The sequence below is a fragment of the Lichenostomus cassidix genome, chromosome 4A, assembly GCF_008360975.1.
Source record: "Lichenostomus cassidix isolate B80296 chromosome 4A, HeHo_3.0, whole genome shotgun sequence".
In the NCBI taxonomy this organism is placed as follows: domain Eukaryota; kingdom Metazoa; phylum Chordata; class Aves; order Passeriformes; family Meliphagidae; genus Lichenostomus; species Lichenostomus cassidix.
In genome coordinates, this window is record NC_139485.1 from 14,216,660 (window position 1) to 14,233,354 (window position 16,695).

Here is a 16,695-nt window from a genome sequence, read left to right on the forward strand (position 1 = left end):
GTTTAATTCATGCTGGTTTAATTCATGCCCAAAGAAAAGCCCTCGTGGCACAAGTGCAGCCCCAGGGGTGGTTTGAGGGATGCCAGGGGAGCTGGAGCTGTGCAGAACCAGCAGGGAGTGTTTTGGGAGTCTTATTCACACATGGCACAAGGTGGGTGAGGATGGCAGGGTCAGGGGGAAGCAGAGCTCTGGCTCTGCCCCAACTCTGCCCCATTTCCATCGCCTCCCCCACACTGCCAGCCCAGCACCAGCTGCACCACAGCTCATCTCTCTCGGGCACCACCTCTTCCCCTGCCACTGTCCCCGTGAGAAGAGACACAACAGCTTCCTTGGGGCTTTTTCTGTGCATGCTGAGACTCACAACTGCACTGCACGTGGCAGCTGGCACAGCAGTGGGAGCACAGCCCTGCTTCCCTTCCCATCCTGCCCTTCACGCCTTGGCAAGATGGGTGTGTTGGGACAGAGCCCACCCACCTGCCTGGCCATCAACCTGAGCCCCCAGAAATCCCTGAGGTCTGCTGGTGATGAATTCCCTGGTTCAGTTCCATGTCATTGCTGGGAACTACAGCGCTGCTGCTTTGAGCCATCCCATGGCAGCACCTTTGGGGTTTCTCCTTCAGCCCCGGGAGCAGCAGCTCCCTTTCCCCCTCCTCTGCAGGATTTGTGCCCCAGCCTCGGGGGAGGTGACATCTCACAGTGCTCAGAACCCCCAGCCACCTCCTGGCCCCAAGAAGGGAGCAGGGTCACATGTCCTCCAACATTTCCAGTGCCCTCTTCATCCCCATAGGCCATCCATGGAACACCAAAGATCTCCTTTCACCAAGAAAAGAGCTGACTTACAGCTTCTCTTACCAAAGCAGAATTTTTGCTCCCCTCACACATCTTTTACCACCACTATTTGCTGTTTTGTGACATGGTTGCTCAACATCCTGAGCAGAGTCCCCGTTTCTCTGTAACTCGCTAGATTTTCCGGCTAGGGTTAAGGCTGCTTTGACACATTTCACTGCACTGTTTACTTCCTTTTTCACTTTGCTGGTAAAAATGAGCCTTGGCCCCAGCTTGTGGGGTGTAAAGGCACACACAGAGCACCACTGCAACGCTGAACTCTGTTCCTCAGACCTCAATAATTGAAAAAACCTCCAGACTGTGACCCAAGTATGAGCCCACCCTGTCCAGTACAAAACCAAAAAGCTAAAATCTTGTCAGACGTGTTTTGATGAAGACCACGACTAAAAATAGGTTGAACCCATCTGGGCAGTGCCTGGCTCATGCTGCCAGTCAAGTCAGGGCAGAGGAACTGCAGACTTTGCGGTGATAAACTCTGAGAATTTGATCTACACGATCTACAGCAGTGGCCAAAAAAAATCTGATTTAGAAAAGAGATTTGGTTATGTAAAGCCGTGAGAACAAAATAATGGTGATAAAATGTAGTGTCATTGCCTCAGAGGGGGAAACCTGGTTCTGGGTCCTGTAGCTTAGGTCAGACCAACCCAGTCAAGGCCAGTGCTTGGTCTGGGCTGCACAGAGGTGTCACTAGGAAGTTACAGGGAGGGAAAGAAGCTCCTTGGAGGTCAGGTACCTCCATGGTCACCACGTGGCTGAGCTATAATCATCAAGATGGTAATTTTTGATGCCAGTTTGCTCAAGTTTCCTTCTGCTCCCACTTTTTTTCCACTGAATTCAGGGAAGAAAATGGAAAGCCCAAGCAAGCAGCAAAGGCAGGATGAACACAATGATGTAACTGAGTGCCAGAAGGAATTGTGAGAATGAAGCACTGTCTTAACTCATCTCCCATTTTCCCAGTGGCCCAAAAGTGCTGTGAAAAGGGAATATCTTGGTGAGGTTCCAGCTCATGGAAGGTCATGGCTTTTATCACCCACTGTGTGCAGCTTTGGCTCCTCACTGGTGTTCCAACACATCCCAAGGGAAAAAACTTATTTTAAAGATTTTAATCCACCCAAGCTCTTTTTTTGGCTGACTGGTTTCTCTCACGTGCTGTCAGATCACCAGTCCTGTGATCAGTGCCATTATCTGGACAAACTCCACAGTCACAGGACACTGCATATTTAAGGACATGGTAACTCCCTGTGGTCACACAAAGGTCCACACAGCTCCAGAGCAAGTTCCCAGGAGACCTGAGTGAAACAAGCTGAAACTCAGAGAGCTCTGAAGTTCTAGTTGAATGAGAAGTTTCTTATTCAAGTGGATTAACACAAACCATGAAAGCCCACAGCCCAACCTGTTCCTGCTGCTATCCCAGCCTCTTCCCGAGAAGAGGAGACATGGCTTTGGAGCATCATGCAGGGATCCAGCAGTGCCCTGAGACTCCTCAGCAGCACGGAAGCTGTGAGGGGAGCAGGAGGACTTGTCCCCCGAGGAAGGCAGCTCACGGTGAGGCACAGATGGATCTGATAAGCACAAAGCCTTTCCTGTCCCCTGGGGCTGCTCACGGGAGGGGAAGCAGCAGCAGCTGCAGCTCTGCTCACCACGGAAGTGTCAGCGTTGGGTTGTGTGACAAGCGTGATCCTCCTGCCTGTTTGGGTTTTTTTTGGTCATGATGTGAGAAGGCAAAGCTGTAACTGCTTCCAACTTGAGGCTTGGTGACAATGCACACTTGGTAAGGGTAGGGTGGCCTGAAGTGGGGCTTCTGCATCCCTCTTATTTAAAAAAAAACCCCAAAAACTTAAGGATTAATTAGTGCCCAGGGCTGAGAACATGAGATGACAAGAACTACGATCACCAAGGGCAGAGAACCCGAAGCAGTGAATTACTTATCACCAAGTGACCACTGACATTGTCACCCACAGAACCAAACAAGCTCCACATCCCTTCCTTCCCAAAGCATTTGGGGTCAGCACGTGGAAGGTGTAGGTTTAGCCCTAGAATCATGGAATGCCTGGGGTGGGAAGGGATCTTTAAAGTGATCTCATTCCACCCCCTGCCATGGGCAGGGACACTTTCCACTCTCCCAGGTTGCTCCAAGCCCTGTCCAACCTGGCCTTAGACACTTCCAGGGATGGGGCAGTCATAGCTTTGCTGTGCCAGGGCCTCCCCACCCTCACAGGGGAAAATTTCTTCCCAATAGCCAGTTTAAAGCTCCTCCATCCATGGATCTATTCCTGATGAATCCCACATGCTGACACATCTCATTCCAGAATAAAAGCACTGGGTTCCACACCAACAATGGGATTAGGTCTGAAAGAAGGAAGTTCCTTATTCCAGAATCAGGTGTCCACCCATGGATTTAACCCACAACAGCTTCAAACATCCACAAGCCCTAAAATGGAAAAGCACAGGGGAACTCAAACGTTTCTGCAAGACACAAACCACCATCCACAGTGAGAATGAATCTGCAGATGGGAAATTCACTTTCACATCTGTTAAGGTGGAATTCAGGGCTGTTACAGCACAAAAAGAGAGAAAATACATTTAAATAAACAGAATAGTTGAACTGTAAGAACTAAATTCCTTAGGAGGTGGAGTGGTAAGTGGAGAGCCTCTAATTACTCTCAAGACAGGAAATACACCCATCTTATTGCCTAGGTAATATCACAAATATATGCTCATAATGAAGAAATAATGTTAATGAAACAATGTTACTGTAATTATCCATATTGTAATTATTTTGGTTGCAGCCTGGAAGCTTCAATCAGTGCTGGCATTTGGGCTCTGTGCCACAGCTGGCAGCAGAGCCATCCCCCACCCGGCCTGGAATTAGGACAGGCAAAGCAGCTTTAATCCTTCCAAGCCTGACCTCAAGCTCAGCCCTCCCAGGGGGGTAATTCAGCCATGAAGTGGAAGTTTTGGGGGTTGCACCCCCTTTATCTGGTCCTACACAGCTCTGCTAAAACCCCACCTGCAGCGCTGTGTCCAGTGCTGGTGTCCCCAACACCAGCAGGACATGGAACTGTTGGAATGAGAGCAGAGGAGACCAAGTTGTTAAGGAGACTGCAGCACCTCCCCTGTGGAGTCAGGCTGGGAGAGATGGGGCTGCTCAGCCTGGAGAAGGACTTCAAAGGTCTCCACACTCTCTATTTCTTCTTCTCCAGATCTTCATCTCAAGATATTTATATATACAAAGAAATTCAATTTTTATAGATTTTTACAAACAATAAGGCTGGAGGAGACTGAAGTTCTAATTTAGACTATTACGTACTGTAATGGAAGAATCTGTCACCACAGCCACCCACACCTCAGCAGTCACACAGAACAGCAGGTTCTGCAAAGGGCAACAGCATCTCCTCTGAGAACCAAAACCACCTGTATTCTTAATAATTATTTCTCATGTGTCCTTCTGATTAAAAAAAACAAAAACCAAACTCGCATGTAATGCTGGAAGAGGAAATATCCAAAGCACCACATTGCCAACTTCACGCTGACAAAGGTATTTAAATTTCCATCTAATTTTTGATTTATAGGGTCAGAAAATGAACCTGCCAGCTCAAAGCTGTCCAAAATCCCTGCAGAGATGCTGTTGATTGCCCCGTGCCCACAGGATGCTTTTCCAGTAAACACAGATGTAAATGAAGCTCTTACAGTAAATGAGTTTGCATTTGCAACCCGGTAGTGTCACCACACCCATGTCTGTAGTACAGTTCTGCTCAGGTATTAACAGGGTTTCACACAGGTTACAGTTGTGTTATAAAAGTGTTCCTTACTATAGATAAAAACTAAGCAAAGACACTAAGCACCAACTGGAGGAAGCATGAATCAAACCATTTTTAGGTTTAATTTTGGTAAAGTAGCTGAAGAACTGTCTGTTGGATGAACACACCACGTTTTTATCAGTTACACACACTTTACCCCCAAGTGTTTGCTGCCTGTGCCATCTACTGGTGCAAAAGACTCCTCCACCTCATGCTCCCTCCTCCTTCTACAGCCCAGCCAAACACGGGAGCTGCTCAAAGCCAAACACAGCATTAGAAGATCCCAGGAATACCTTAAACTCCAGCATTTTGGCTTGGACACCCAGCCCCAGCCTAAAATGCTTAGGGATAGATACAAGCCCAGCAGAGCACACGTGTGACCAAACCCAGCTCCCTGCTCACCTCAGAGCAGGTGAGAACAATCTGTTCCTCCTGTCCCTGGCTCTCTGCCTGGAACATCCAATAACATCTGAGGGAACTGACTTCACTTTGTTCCAAAGGTACAGAAAGTCTTCCAGCCCATGTGGAAGCAGATCCAGCATTCCTGGCTGGAGGTGTATCCACTGCATGGACATTGAGCTGGAGAGAACAACTCCAGGGTTTTATTCTCCATAAAATCAAACCTCAGTGCAACAAGCAGATGCTTCTTGCATTCCACAACCAATACATATCCAAATCCTTCCACTAAAGGCTTCAAAAGAACCCATCCTGGTTATCTCCCAGACAATCCAGAGGAGCAGGAAATCACCCCTTGTCCAAGGACACCAAGTCTGGAGGAAAAACTTCCCAGTGCAGCTGCTTCTCCCAGTTAACACCTGTTAAAGAAACGGGGCTCACAGTGACAGGAATTACAGCTTTCTACAGCATTTTATTTCATTAGATACTTAAATTTACTGAAATAGTCTCCTACACACACTATTTTAGAGCCACAGCTCTGGTTTTGGGACACATCCTTGGGGGAAGAGCTGGGTTACTTTCTGTGCTGAAATTCCTGTGTTCTCCTTTCCCCTGCAGTTTCCTGAGCAATGACAGAGCAGCAACTCCTACAGTCACCTCTCCCTCCCCACCATTCTCTCTGCAGAAATCCTGCCGTTTTCTTCCAGCTGCACCATCCCAGGCACTTTCCAGGATAACCACAAGCGTTCAGAAACTTTAGCTCTGAGTCCCAGCAGTTTCAGGGCAGGACTCTCCTGTCTGAGCTTCCAGCAAAGCTCGGGGTCAGAGCTGAGGGTTCATTAACCTCTGTGTATCCCAATGTGCTCAACAGCCCCTCATTAACAGCCATGAACACCCTGGGAGAGGCAAACCTTCAATCACAGCCTCATCACCACCAATATTCAAATGAATTGTAAATACACCCTCCCCTTGCTGTGCCACAGCTGAGTCACTGCCCACACACCCCAAAAGCACTGAACTGTTTGCAGCAGGGAACACCCCCAGAGCTGCCCCTGGGGGATCCCGTTTGGAGAGGTGTCTGTTCTTCCCTCTGTTCCTCGAGCTTGTTTGGCACCACAAAGCATTTCCACAGCACCAGGAAGAGGAAATTCAGCTTCACAAGCTGAAAAAGAAGTAAGAGCAGTAAGAGAAGAGTGTTGCACGCTGCCCCAGGCCCACAGCGTCACCCCCCTCACCTCTGAGCAGCAGGAAGTCACACAAACACCAAAGTTTTAGAGAAACATTTATTATAGGGTTGCAGAATTTATGCCAATATAAAGTCCCTTAATAAAACTCTCGAGTTTATCAACTGCAGGACACTAACTCTTCATTCTCTTTAGACTGCAGCTTTCCAAAAAAAAGGGAACAATCCTCTGACTGCAGCAGTAATGCTACTTGCTCATAAAAAGTTGATCTAAAAAGTTTATATAAGCCCAAGTAGTTTAAGTTTACAACTACAGTCACGTTCACAAGTGAGCTATACCAGAACAGACCCTGGAAATAGGAAGTTACAGGATAAACCAAGTCATAACCAAAAATACTGACAAGCTTTAAGAGCAACTCTATCTGAATCTAACAACTAAATGCCACAAAACCAAACTAAGGGAGAAGAACTCAACATAAGCTCAGGGAAGGTTCCAAATATACATACGAATTCAATACAGTAATTGCACAAAAAGAAACAGGGTAGTGTTAAAGGTTTCTGATCACTGAGCTTGGATTTTACATGCTGCACACATGGTCGTTAAAATAACCCTTTAATGAGCCAGATCAGGAAGGTTTTTGAGCCAGGATACGGAGTGCAGAGCTATTCTACAGAACTACACAAGATGTGCAAACCACAGATTATTAATAATAATCATTCTGTGAAAGTTAAGGTGAACATAACTGGTTCCAGCCAAGGAACTGGTTAACATTTTTATATATATATATTTTTCTGCCATTCCCAGATTACACTAAATCAAACACATTCAACAGATAAACTGATATTAGCCTTCTAAAAAAACCTTACTCAAATTTAAGTTTTACATGAGACAACTAAAAAGTTATACCAAGGATCAACGAAAGCTGAAATGGTGACTTTGTCTTCTGAAATACAAGCAATACACAGAAAATGCATAAGGCTTTTGATTATCACTGCACGGTTTAATTGCAGAAGTCGATGTCTAATGCTGACTTCTCCAAGAAGGTGTGACCCGGTCACCTCCCATCTGTCACCTTTCACTGCTGACAGATCTTTGTCTCAACCACGAAAGAGTTTTCAAAGTGTCTGATTGAGTGACAGTTCTCCGCTGCCCGTTTCTGCACACCTGGGGACGAGAGAGGACAAGAGGCTGAGTGAAGAGATCCACAGCCCAGAGCAAGCATTGCCAGCTTTCCATCACTGCAAGATGCAATCATTCAGTGCACTGTGTTTCTCCAGCCATGAATTGCCACCAGAGCCTGATACAGGGTTGTTTTCCATCCCAAATCCCTCACCCAGTGTGCATTTGCACACTGTGCATTTGCAGAGCACTTCACCTTGGGAGGATTTACCTCACTCCAGTTCTTCCTAACACTATTAAAGTGATTTTCTCTATTTTGGGACATGGCAGCACTGGGTCTGACCCTGTATCAGCTGCAACTCTTCCCTAGGAGATAAGAACACAGCAGTTCTACCATCAAAGAGCTGCTCTCCTCAATCCCTTCCATTTGCAATAACTCAGAAAAGATTTAGTTTGTTTAATAAGCAGGGAATTATTCAGAGTAAGCAAGAGAAGCACCAGCTCTTAACCCAATGCCAGCAGGGCATGCTTTGGTTTATAAACAGCTAAAATCCAGGCTGTCCTTCAATTCCAAGGCATCAGGATGGAGGTGAAGTTTCCAATGCCCACTTAACAGGATCACCTGGGCTTCTCCCATGCCTCCAAGTTATAACTCCAGGGAATTGTCACAGCACCTGAGGTCAGTTTGATCTAAGAGATGAACCCACAAACTTCACAGAAGCTGAGAGCTAAGGCAGCACCAGCGAAATGAGAAGACTTTTCCAGAGAAATTACAGGAGTTTATCCATTCCAGTCTCATTTATGTGACACAGCTTGTACCCTGTGTGCTAGAAATGAAATGGGGAAGGCAAGGCAAGACTTGCCCCTGAACAATTTTCTCCTCAGTTTGATAAGATTTCCCACCCTCTCCCCTCCACAGGCAAACAAGGAGAGTTACAGCACAGCAGCTGTACCAGGAAACATCTTCCATTTACCAGAACCCTTTTGTGCAAGTGCTCCGTAGGAATCTTTTATTCTGCAGCAAAGATGTCAACAACATGCTTGAGCAGGATGATTTCAGGGAACATCATAAACACTCTTCACAGGGCTGTCTATAGACACAGCAGCTGTCAATTTAGCCTTGTTTCCAAATCATCCTCACAACAGCTCAGTCACACGCCTCTGCCTCCCATGAGGGCAGCATTTAGTGTTCCTTCATGTGCCCTGCACAGAACCCCTTTGCTGCTCCCACAGAGGGAGCCTTCCTTCCATCCAGAACAGGATGTTGTGTGCAGCAAGCAGCAGATGTGGCTCCTGATGCTGCAACTGGGCTGAGGAAACTCTTGCCTAAGAGCTTGGCAGCCAAACCAGAGCACAGAGTCCTGACAAACCAAACATTTGCATTCTGAAAGGCTCTAACTGACAAAGGATTAGCTCACTGTGTTTGGTGGGAGCAGCAAATATGAAATGCTTTGAGCTACAGTGAAACAAAATTCACAGCACCAGACTTTTGCCCCCAGACCTCCTCTCAGCAGGTCACAGCATGGACACCTCAGCTCAGTCCCTGTCACAGTGGCAGAGGGTGGCAGGAGCACACGAGCAATACAGAATCAGAGCTCAGCAGTTCCTCTGAAGTGTTCTTCCTCTTTCAGAGAGGAAGTCTGGGATGTCCAGAGCTCACTGTTTAATTACTTTTTGGTTTTTTTCAGAGCAAGTGAAGCAGAAGAAAATGTTTTTGTTTGGTGCTCCTGTAACCCAATTTTAGGTAGGATGGGACAGAACAAGCTGCACCCACAGAGACTCACGTTATCTGATACATTATATGAATTTTGGTCTCAAACTAACTTATCACTTCAACCAAAAGATGGAATAGAAACCAGATGATGATCAAATTTGGTTTGGGCATGTAACCTGTAATTGTGTAACTGAAACTCTCTCAGCATGTTCAAATGACACTTCACAGTTAGACATGGAGGGGAAAAACCCAGCAGGGTCAAGAGCAGCCTCAGCTTATGCTGAACACTCAGATTCCCAAGACTAAAAACTCCCAAGGTTTAAGTATTTACCCCTTCCCTTGCTGAAAAATACATCTGTTTTTTCCTGAGGGGAACTTACCCATGATTTGGTCTCTGCGCTGAAGCCTGAAGGTCTCTTTCCCCACACAGAGCTGGTAGATGAAGATGCCCAGATCAGACACATTATCAATCTCCTCTGTAACCACCATCTCCTCACGCACCAGGTAGGTCTGGGGCAGGTAAGAGCCAGTCTGGAAGAGACAAAACCTGCAGGTAGAGACTGCTGCTAACAAGGGACAAACCACCACATTTGACTCTTTGCTTTGGAAGGGATTCAAGCAGCAGAGGTCAGCTTTCCTGATTTTTAATACCAAAATATGCTGAGCTCAACCAGTCACATACCAGGGACGTTAAAAACTGACAAGGCCATTTCAAACAGCTGCAGTTACAGCCAAACAAAGCACAATTAACCTCAACTCTGCCAGCCTCACGTGAAGCAAATGTAAATAGAACCTGGTCAGGTTTATCTGTACACAAAGTTTGCAGCTAAAAGAGAAACAAAGTACTGTGAAAGCCTCCAGGTTTGAGGCAATGTATTTCTGATACAGAAAAGGCAGGGGAAACTACAAAAGGCTTCATCAGATGTTCCCAGCACTACAGAAACAGCTTCCCACCCCTGAACTCCTAAAAACAGGGGCAGAGACACACACTTAGAGCTTGTCTTCATGGAGCTGAAAAAAATAATGCAACAAGCTAAACTAGACCAGCAGCCTCTAGAACTAGGTGTAAGAGAGTCCATGATTTTTTAAAAACAAGTCCATTTGACACACCATAGCCAAGTATTGCATTTAACTGGAAAGCAGCAGCAAGCTCTATCAACTTGACCCATAAATCATGTTGGAAAAACACCAGTTTTAGTCGCTGAAGAGTCAAATGCGTGTGGTGATCTCATAACTGCAGTGCCAATAACTGGGGAACAAGTTCACATTGTTCTTTTCAGCAAAACCCTCACGGGGCAAGCGAGCTTGCCGGGAGTAACTCTCAGGTTTAGGCTTTCAATGATATTTGGAGCTTTATCAAATTCCTTTCTAACAGCTAAATTTAACCTTATCTGCTGGTTGCTTTCAGCTCTCATAAAGCCAGGTATTAATAAGAGCATTAGGCATGAATCTACTCAACATAATATACACTGACAGCTGGCCTTAACTTCAGTGCAGTGACTGAGCCAGGGGATTATGGACTTTGATGGCAGGAGGACTGTTCTAGCAAGGGCCTGGAGTTCAGGAGCAGCACCCAGCACTCTTAGCAAAAGGCTGCCTGTCAGCAGAAGCCAGCAGCAAAGCTTCCACATACCGCCAGCTTGGCGAAGAGATCCATCAGATTCCTTGGAGGCATGACTATGGAAGTGTTCAGCGGGATCACGTAGCAGTTCCCCAGCTGCAGGTCGAGATACGCCGTCAAAAGCTGTTTCAAAAACAAGTTTTCAATTAGTTCGGGGGGCCTTTGATTAGCAGAACACAATTCCACCAGGAGCAAGGCAAGCCAAAAAAGCTGGAGATCACTCACAGCTACAAAAATGATGCATTCAGGAACTGTCCAGTGTAAAAACTGAACTGTTACCACTTTGGCAAACCAAGCGGCTACAGCAATAGTTGAAAAAAACTTTTGTAGATAAGAGAAAGCTGAATATAAAAGCAGCTTCTACCATAATTGTAAAGGAGTACAGTTTGTACTAACATAGAGGAAGTATTTGGGAGTATGATCTCATAACCTAAAAGGTTTAATTAAGCACAGTGCAAACAAAAGGTATCCAGCTGCCGATAAACAATCATTCCCTTTAAATAGTCCTTCAGGAAAAGTGTTAGTCCCTACAAAATATCATCAGCATTGCCAGTGAGCACAAGAACTGCAGCAAGCAGAATTATCTGTTTATTCTATCTGCATTGCCAAGACTGGATTTACAACCAACCTCTGAGAGCTTATACAGCTGACTAAAGATAAATGTTAACACTATCAACACAACTTTTTAATTAAAGTAAAATGAAAGCCATCCTCTCTTCTTTACCTTACAGAAACTCCATGCAACTACCATGGCACCGTCAGGTTCTAGGTCTCAGCTGCCTGAAGTGATTTTTAAATTCCCTTCTCCAAGGCCCAGGCCTGTCTGCAATTCTACATTTTGCTGTGACATTGTGCTGAGTCCTCAGTCCCTTAACTCCCATTTATGATGTTCTCCATTTACATGAGATTCTTGACCAAAAAGCAAGTGGCACTTCCAGATATCCCAGGGGCAACAATATTTACAGTTGCACAGCACCGAGATACATTTTTCTGGGAAACAACTCAGAGTTCATACCCACAGTGACTGCACCAGCACTGCAGAGTTAATCCCACTACTCCAGAGTTCACAGGGTCAGCTGTGCCACGCTTAAACCCAAGGAGCAGCTTGCACTGACAGCGAGCTCTAAAGCCCTGGAGCTGGTGTGTGCTATCCCAGTCCCAGCTGGAGGCTGTCCCTGCACACTGACCCTGTCGAAGTCGTGCACGATGGCAGCAGGGTCGCTGTCGGAGAACTTGGGCACCGGCACGTCGATGATGGCGATGTTGTCGTCCTCGCGGATGTCGGCCTCCTCGGCGATGGGCAGGAAGTACGGCTCCACCGCACGCTCCCGGCCCTCGTTCTCAAAGTAGCACATCTCCCCGCGGTACACCTTGTGCTGGGACACGAGGCAAGGGCAGTTAATCACAGCAGATCAGCTTCAAAACTGCCTTTCTGTCTGCTGCGACAGAGCACAGGTCTGTCACACCCAAAGGACACCCAGTCTTCATGGCCCCATCATCCTTCTTTCCCCTTCATCTTTCCAGTCTAGTGATAATCCATTTATACTTTTTTTCATCAGTGCTGTTTCAATAAAAAAGAACTCTCAGATTACCTTTGGCATGAAGTACTTGTAGATGCAGGCTCCACCCACAACAACCCCTGCCAAGATGAATGCCAGGCCCAGCAGAGTCAAGAGACATCTTCCAGATGAGTTTTCACCCCTGTGTGTGGCAACTTCCGGGTCCTTTAGATAAAGAGAATGAGAACTTAGAAATGGCAGCTGCTCTGAATTTAAAATGAGTTGTTATCAATGGCTTCACTTTGACCCACCATCTTCTATTTCTTCTAGGTGTGGGAATTGCAAGTCAGCATCACAAAATAAGAAAACACTCACATGAAATGTTAATGCATCAGATTAAGATCCGTTTTCAAACAGCACCAAGAGTATTTTCTAAGCTAGAGGATGTTTTGTAGACAAACCTGTGTCCAGAAACTATTTGAGATGTAAGAAATAACTGTAACAAAAGATACTGTGCTGCAGCCACATTCTAGCACAAGAAAGCAGGATTTGTAGATCAAGGTCATTAAAGGTACACAGTGTTTTCAGGCCTCTTCCCAAAAGCCTCTTTCCCCTCCTCCTCTTGCTACCACGTGCATTAACATTACTCTTCCTCCCAAAGCTGGATTAACAGAAAAAGCCAAGATGCAACTTTGTCTCTTGGCTGGGGAACAGACAACTGACACGAGTCACCAGGTTTTGGAACTTTTAACATGCACAAGCAAAGTCCATTATGAGAGAAAACCACTCATCAGCTCAAATGCAGCTTATGTCAAATAAAAACAAGTCCCTGTGGCACATCTTACCCTGCAGCCTCAAAATAACCTTTCTCCTACTCATATCCCGGGAAGTTTTGTTTCTAGCACCCTGAAACTTCCCTCTTTAGTTCAGCAACTTGTTTTCCCCCACCCAATCCTCTCTCAAACTAAGATGACTGCACCCAAAGGAAACTACTCTCAGGTGGTGGTGGTGAGTTGTGCAATCCTCACTGCAAAAGCAGAGGTGGTACCAGAAAGGAAAATTTAACCCTCCAGAGCTCCTGCAGCACCTTTCCAGTCTTCCAGCTGCAAGGCTTGTGCAAGCCAAGTGAAGAGAACAGCAAAAGTACTGTCAAATACCAAACAATCAGAAGAGACATTCCCTCCTGGAATCACACTCTGGGCTTTAGTCTTAAAAAGGAAAAAGCAAAACACAAAAACAGCCACCAAACCCAAAATGTTTAGACAACCTCTATATTTGGTCAAGAATGTCCCTTTAATGATTCCTGAGTCCAGGATTTAATAGCTTGCTTTCAGGATCTGCTCTTTGTGCTGGTCAGGAAGGAAGAAAATTGGATTTCACAGTAAAAGATCTTTTCCTTTGAGGTGTTCCCAGAATCAGTGGCTGGGCTGGGCACAGCAGCTTCCGTGGCCTTTCTTTATTTGGGTCCTGCAGAACACAACACATTTAGTGACCTGTGCTCCCAACAAGCGCCAGCATTGCCACCAAGGCTGCAATATTTCCATGCTCAGCAAGATGCAGCAGCATAAAAGTCAAAGCCGTCAGTTATGCAAGTGCTGAAACAAACCCCAAGCTGTTTTGTGAAAGTCAATACTCCCACATTCCACTCGCGCATCCTCCAAACACAAAAATGTTGGTTCAGCAGGACACAAGCTGCTACAATCGGCATGTGAAGCATTTGTTAAAAAAGAAAGAAACTACAAAAGCAAAGCCAACCCTGCTTTCAAGTCAGAATGATGCCGCATTTCTGTGGCACTGTGTGAAAAGCATCTTTCAGGGTTAAGCAGCTGTAAGATGGGAATTAATTCTGTTCTCTCCACATTCTCTCACCTTCACCTCCACCTTGGAGTACCTTACTCATCCAGCCTGTCCCTACTTGAACACACCAGTCTGCACCAGTTTTGGCACTCCAGCCATCCCAGCGCTGGGATGATGTCGACATCTAATTAGCTACACTTGCACTACACCTATTTCAAACAAAGCAAAGGTAGTCGAGCATATTAAGCAGCAATGTGGGCAGCTGAACCTGAGAGGGAAGAGTTGACAGAGCTGTTAAGAGAACACAATAGCAGGATTTTGCTCCAGCAGGTTATAAAACCTCTGCTCCAAAGTAACAGATAAAAGTAATAAAAAAACCGACAAAGAAAATGCAGTTCTAAGCTGTAACAAGCAAAGCAAACGAGGGATAAGAGACAAGAAGAAAAATCACTTGTTTTAACAGCACTGACAGCCCCAAAGAACCTGCAGGGAGAATATTCTGCAAGCTCAAGGGTTTTGTGCAGATACTCCAGGGGACTTTTATTGTGCTGTTTCAGCCAACATTAGCCTTTAAGCTTGTTTGCTCTGCACAAATATTCCAGCAAAAGAAGACATTAACAACCACTCCAACAAGTTTGTCTTGGAGTAAAATTATGAACTTGATGTTTACATGCAACTCCAAGCCCTGAAGTCAGAGTTAAGAGCTGTTAAAAACCCACGTATGTGTGTGCAAACACATAGAATATTCCAAACCGAGAGAAGCAGCTCTCAAGAGAAGAGAAAAAGGGGTGTAAGTGTTTATTAGAACTATTACAGTCAGAGCTTTCACAGTACAGGGCTACTACATATATGTATAACCAGTTGCCTCAGGAGTAGCTGGGGAGTTTGTCCCACAAGAAAGTGGCCAGGCTAATGACATCTTCAAATTTTAAATCCTTTATCTACCCTGTTTTCCTACTTTCTCTCCTTTTGATCCTGTAATTGAGTGCTACTGTATTAACTGTGCACACATCAAACTCTGACAGCTCAGAAGAGTGAACCGAGCAATAAAATCACTCTGCATCCCTTCTCCTTCCACAGGGAAGCTATTTCAGGTGAGGCTGTGTAGGCTGGAAGGGAAGCTGCTTTCCTGATTACAGCTTAGAAGGGAGGGGAAAAAAAAAAGAAGAAAAAAAACAGAACTAGAGTCCAACGCCACGAGTTTCGTTATTTTAAAAATTTTCTTACTCTCCGATTTCAAATAAACTCAGCCCATACCATACTCCCCGTCTAGAGACACTGATGTATTTACCTACAGGCTGAGCTCCTCTATCTGCCTAAAACACAACACACCTTCAAAACAAATTTCCCACAAATTGGGAAAGTTCCACTCAAGCCAGCGACGCGCAGCTCGCTGGGAAGGAAAAGCCAACCACAGGGTGCTCGCCCGGGTTTCTATTTAAAACCCTTTATGGCAGGTTTCTTAATTTAAGCACGACACCGACGCCTCACCGCAGCTGCCGGGAGGCTCCGAGCGCCGCCGGGAGCGGAGGACGAGCCTCAGCCCGCTTTGTTTGCCTGCAAGGCGCCGGCCGAGCGCTGCCCGCGCCGGGGGCGCCTGTCGCTGCGCTTCCCCGGCCGGCCGGCCCAAGGCCGAGCTGGGAGCTTTAAAGCGCCGTCAGGAAACGCGGCGCTGGCACGGGCCCAGCCCGAGATAAACACCCGGTGCCGCCGCTGGCCCGCGGGTGTCACGGGACACCGCACCGCGACGGGGCTGCGGAGAAGAACGGCACGGCGGTAGCGCTGCCCCGCTGCCCCGCACGGCTGAGGGGAGAGCCTCCCCCGACCCCGGGCAGGGCGCGGCGGGGCTGCCGCCACTCTAACCCGAGCCCCGCGGCCGCCGCCGCCTCCCCCAGCCGCGAGAAGATGGCGGCGGCTTCGCCTCTTCGCGCCCCCCCTCACGCTGCCCCGCTCCTCCCGCCGCCGCCGCCGGCCGGGACACCCCCGTGCCCGCACCTTGTCGGCCACCAGCGCCTCGGCCGCCTCCTTTTTGGGCTCATCCTTGAGGGCGAAGGGCGAGTTGAAGGCTATCTTCACCATGGCGCCGGCGCTGCTGCCGCGTCCCGGAGCGGCAGCGGGGACAGCGCGGAGGGTGGGGCGGAGCCTGTGAGCGGCCACGCCCCTAGCCCCGCCCGCGGGCAGCGCCGGGAGCGCCCCCTGCCGGCCGCGCCCTCATACGGCGCCATTTCCCTCCGCAGCTCCCTTCAGGCGCCGGGAGAGGATCCCACCATGGAGTGGCGGGATTAGAGAGCCTGGAAAAGGCCCCGGGACCATCGAGTCCAGCCTGTGCCCGGTCCCCACCTTGTCGCCAGCCCAGAGCACTGAGTGCTACGTCCAAGGCGTTTCTTGGGCGCCTCCAGGGATGGGCACTCCAAACCTCCCTGGGCAGCCCCTGCTGATGCTTCACCACCTTTTCCATGGAGAAATTCCTCCTGATGTCCAACCTGCATCTCCCCTGGCCCAGCTTGAGGCTGTTTCCTCTCCTCCTGTCCCTGTTCCCTGGGAGCAGAGCCTGACCCCACCCTGGCTCCTGTCAGGGAGTTGAGCAGAGCCAGAAGGTGCTCCCTGATCCCCTTTTTCTCCAGGCTGAGCCCTTTCCCAGCTCCCTCAGCAGCTCCTGCTGCTCTCTGGGCACCAGTGCTCCATGGAAAGAAGTCCTCCTTCATATTGAGGTGGAACT

The 16,695-nt window shown here is 47.6% G+C and overlaps 1 protein-coding gene and 1 long non-coding RNA gene across 2 annotated transcripts; both read right to left on the reverse strand.

Moving 5' to 3' along the window:
• Positions 1-6,311: 6,311 nt before the first annotated feature.
• ITM2A (integral membrane protein 2A) lies at positions 6,312-16,131 on the reverse strand. The gene is made up of 6 exons (XM_085060660.1): positions 15,972-16,131; positions 12,273-12,404; positions 11,868-12,056; positions 10,693-10,803; positions 9,440-9,590; positions 6,312-7,390 (listed from the first exon to the last, which is right to left on the reverse strand). Exons 1-6 carry the CDS (start codon positions 16,053-16,055, stop codon positions 7,302-7,304), a joined length of 756 nt encoding a protein of 251 aa, XP_084916786.1. The 5' UTR covers positions 16,056-16,131; the 3' UTR covers positions 6,312-7,301.
• LOC146437555 (uncharacterized) lies at positions 13,437-15,964 on the reverse strand. The gene is made up of 2 exons (XR_014852276.1): positions 15,468-15,964; positions 13,437-13,646 (listed from the first exon to the last, which is right to left on the reverse strand). It is a non-coding gene; the product is annotated as an uncharacterized LOC146437555 (long non-coding RNA).
• Positions 16,132-16,695: the final 564 nt, after the last annotated feature.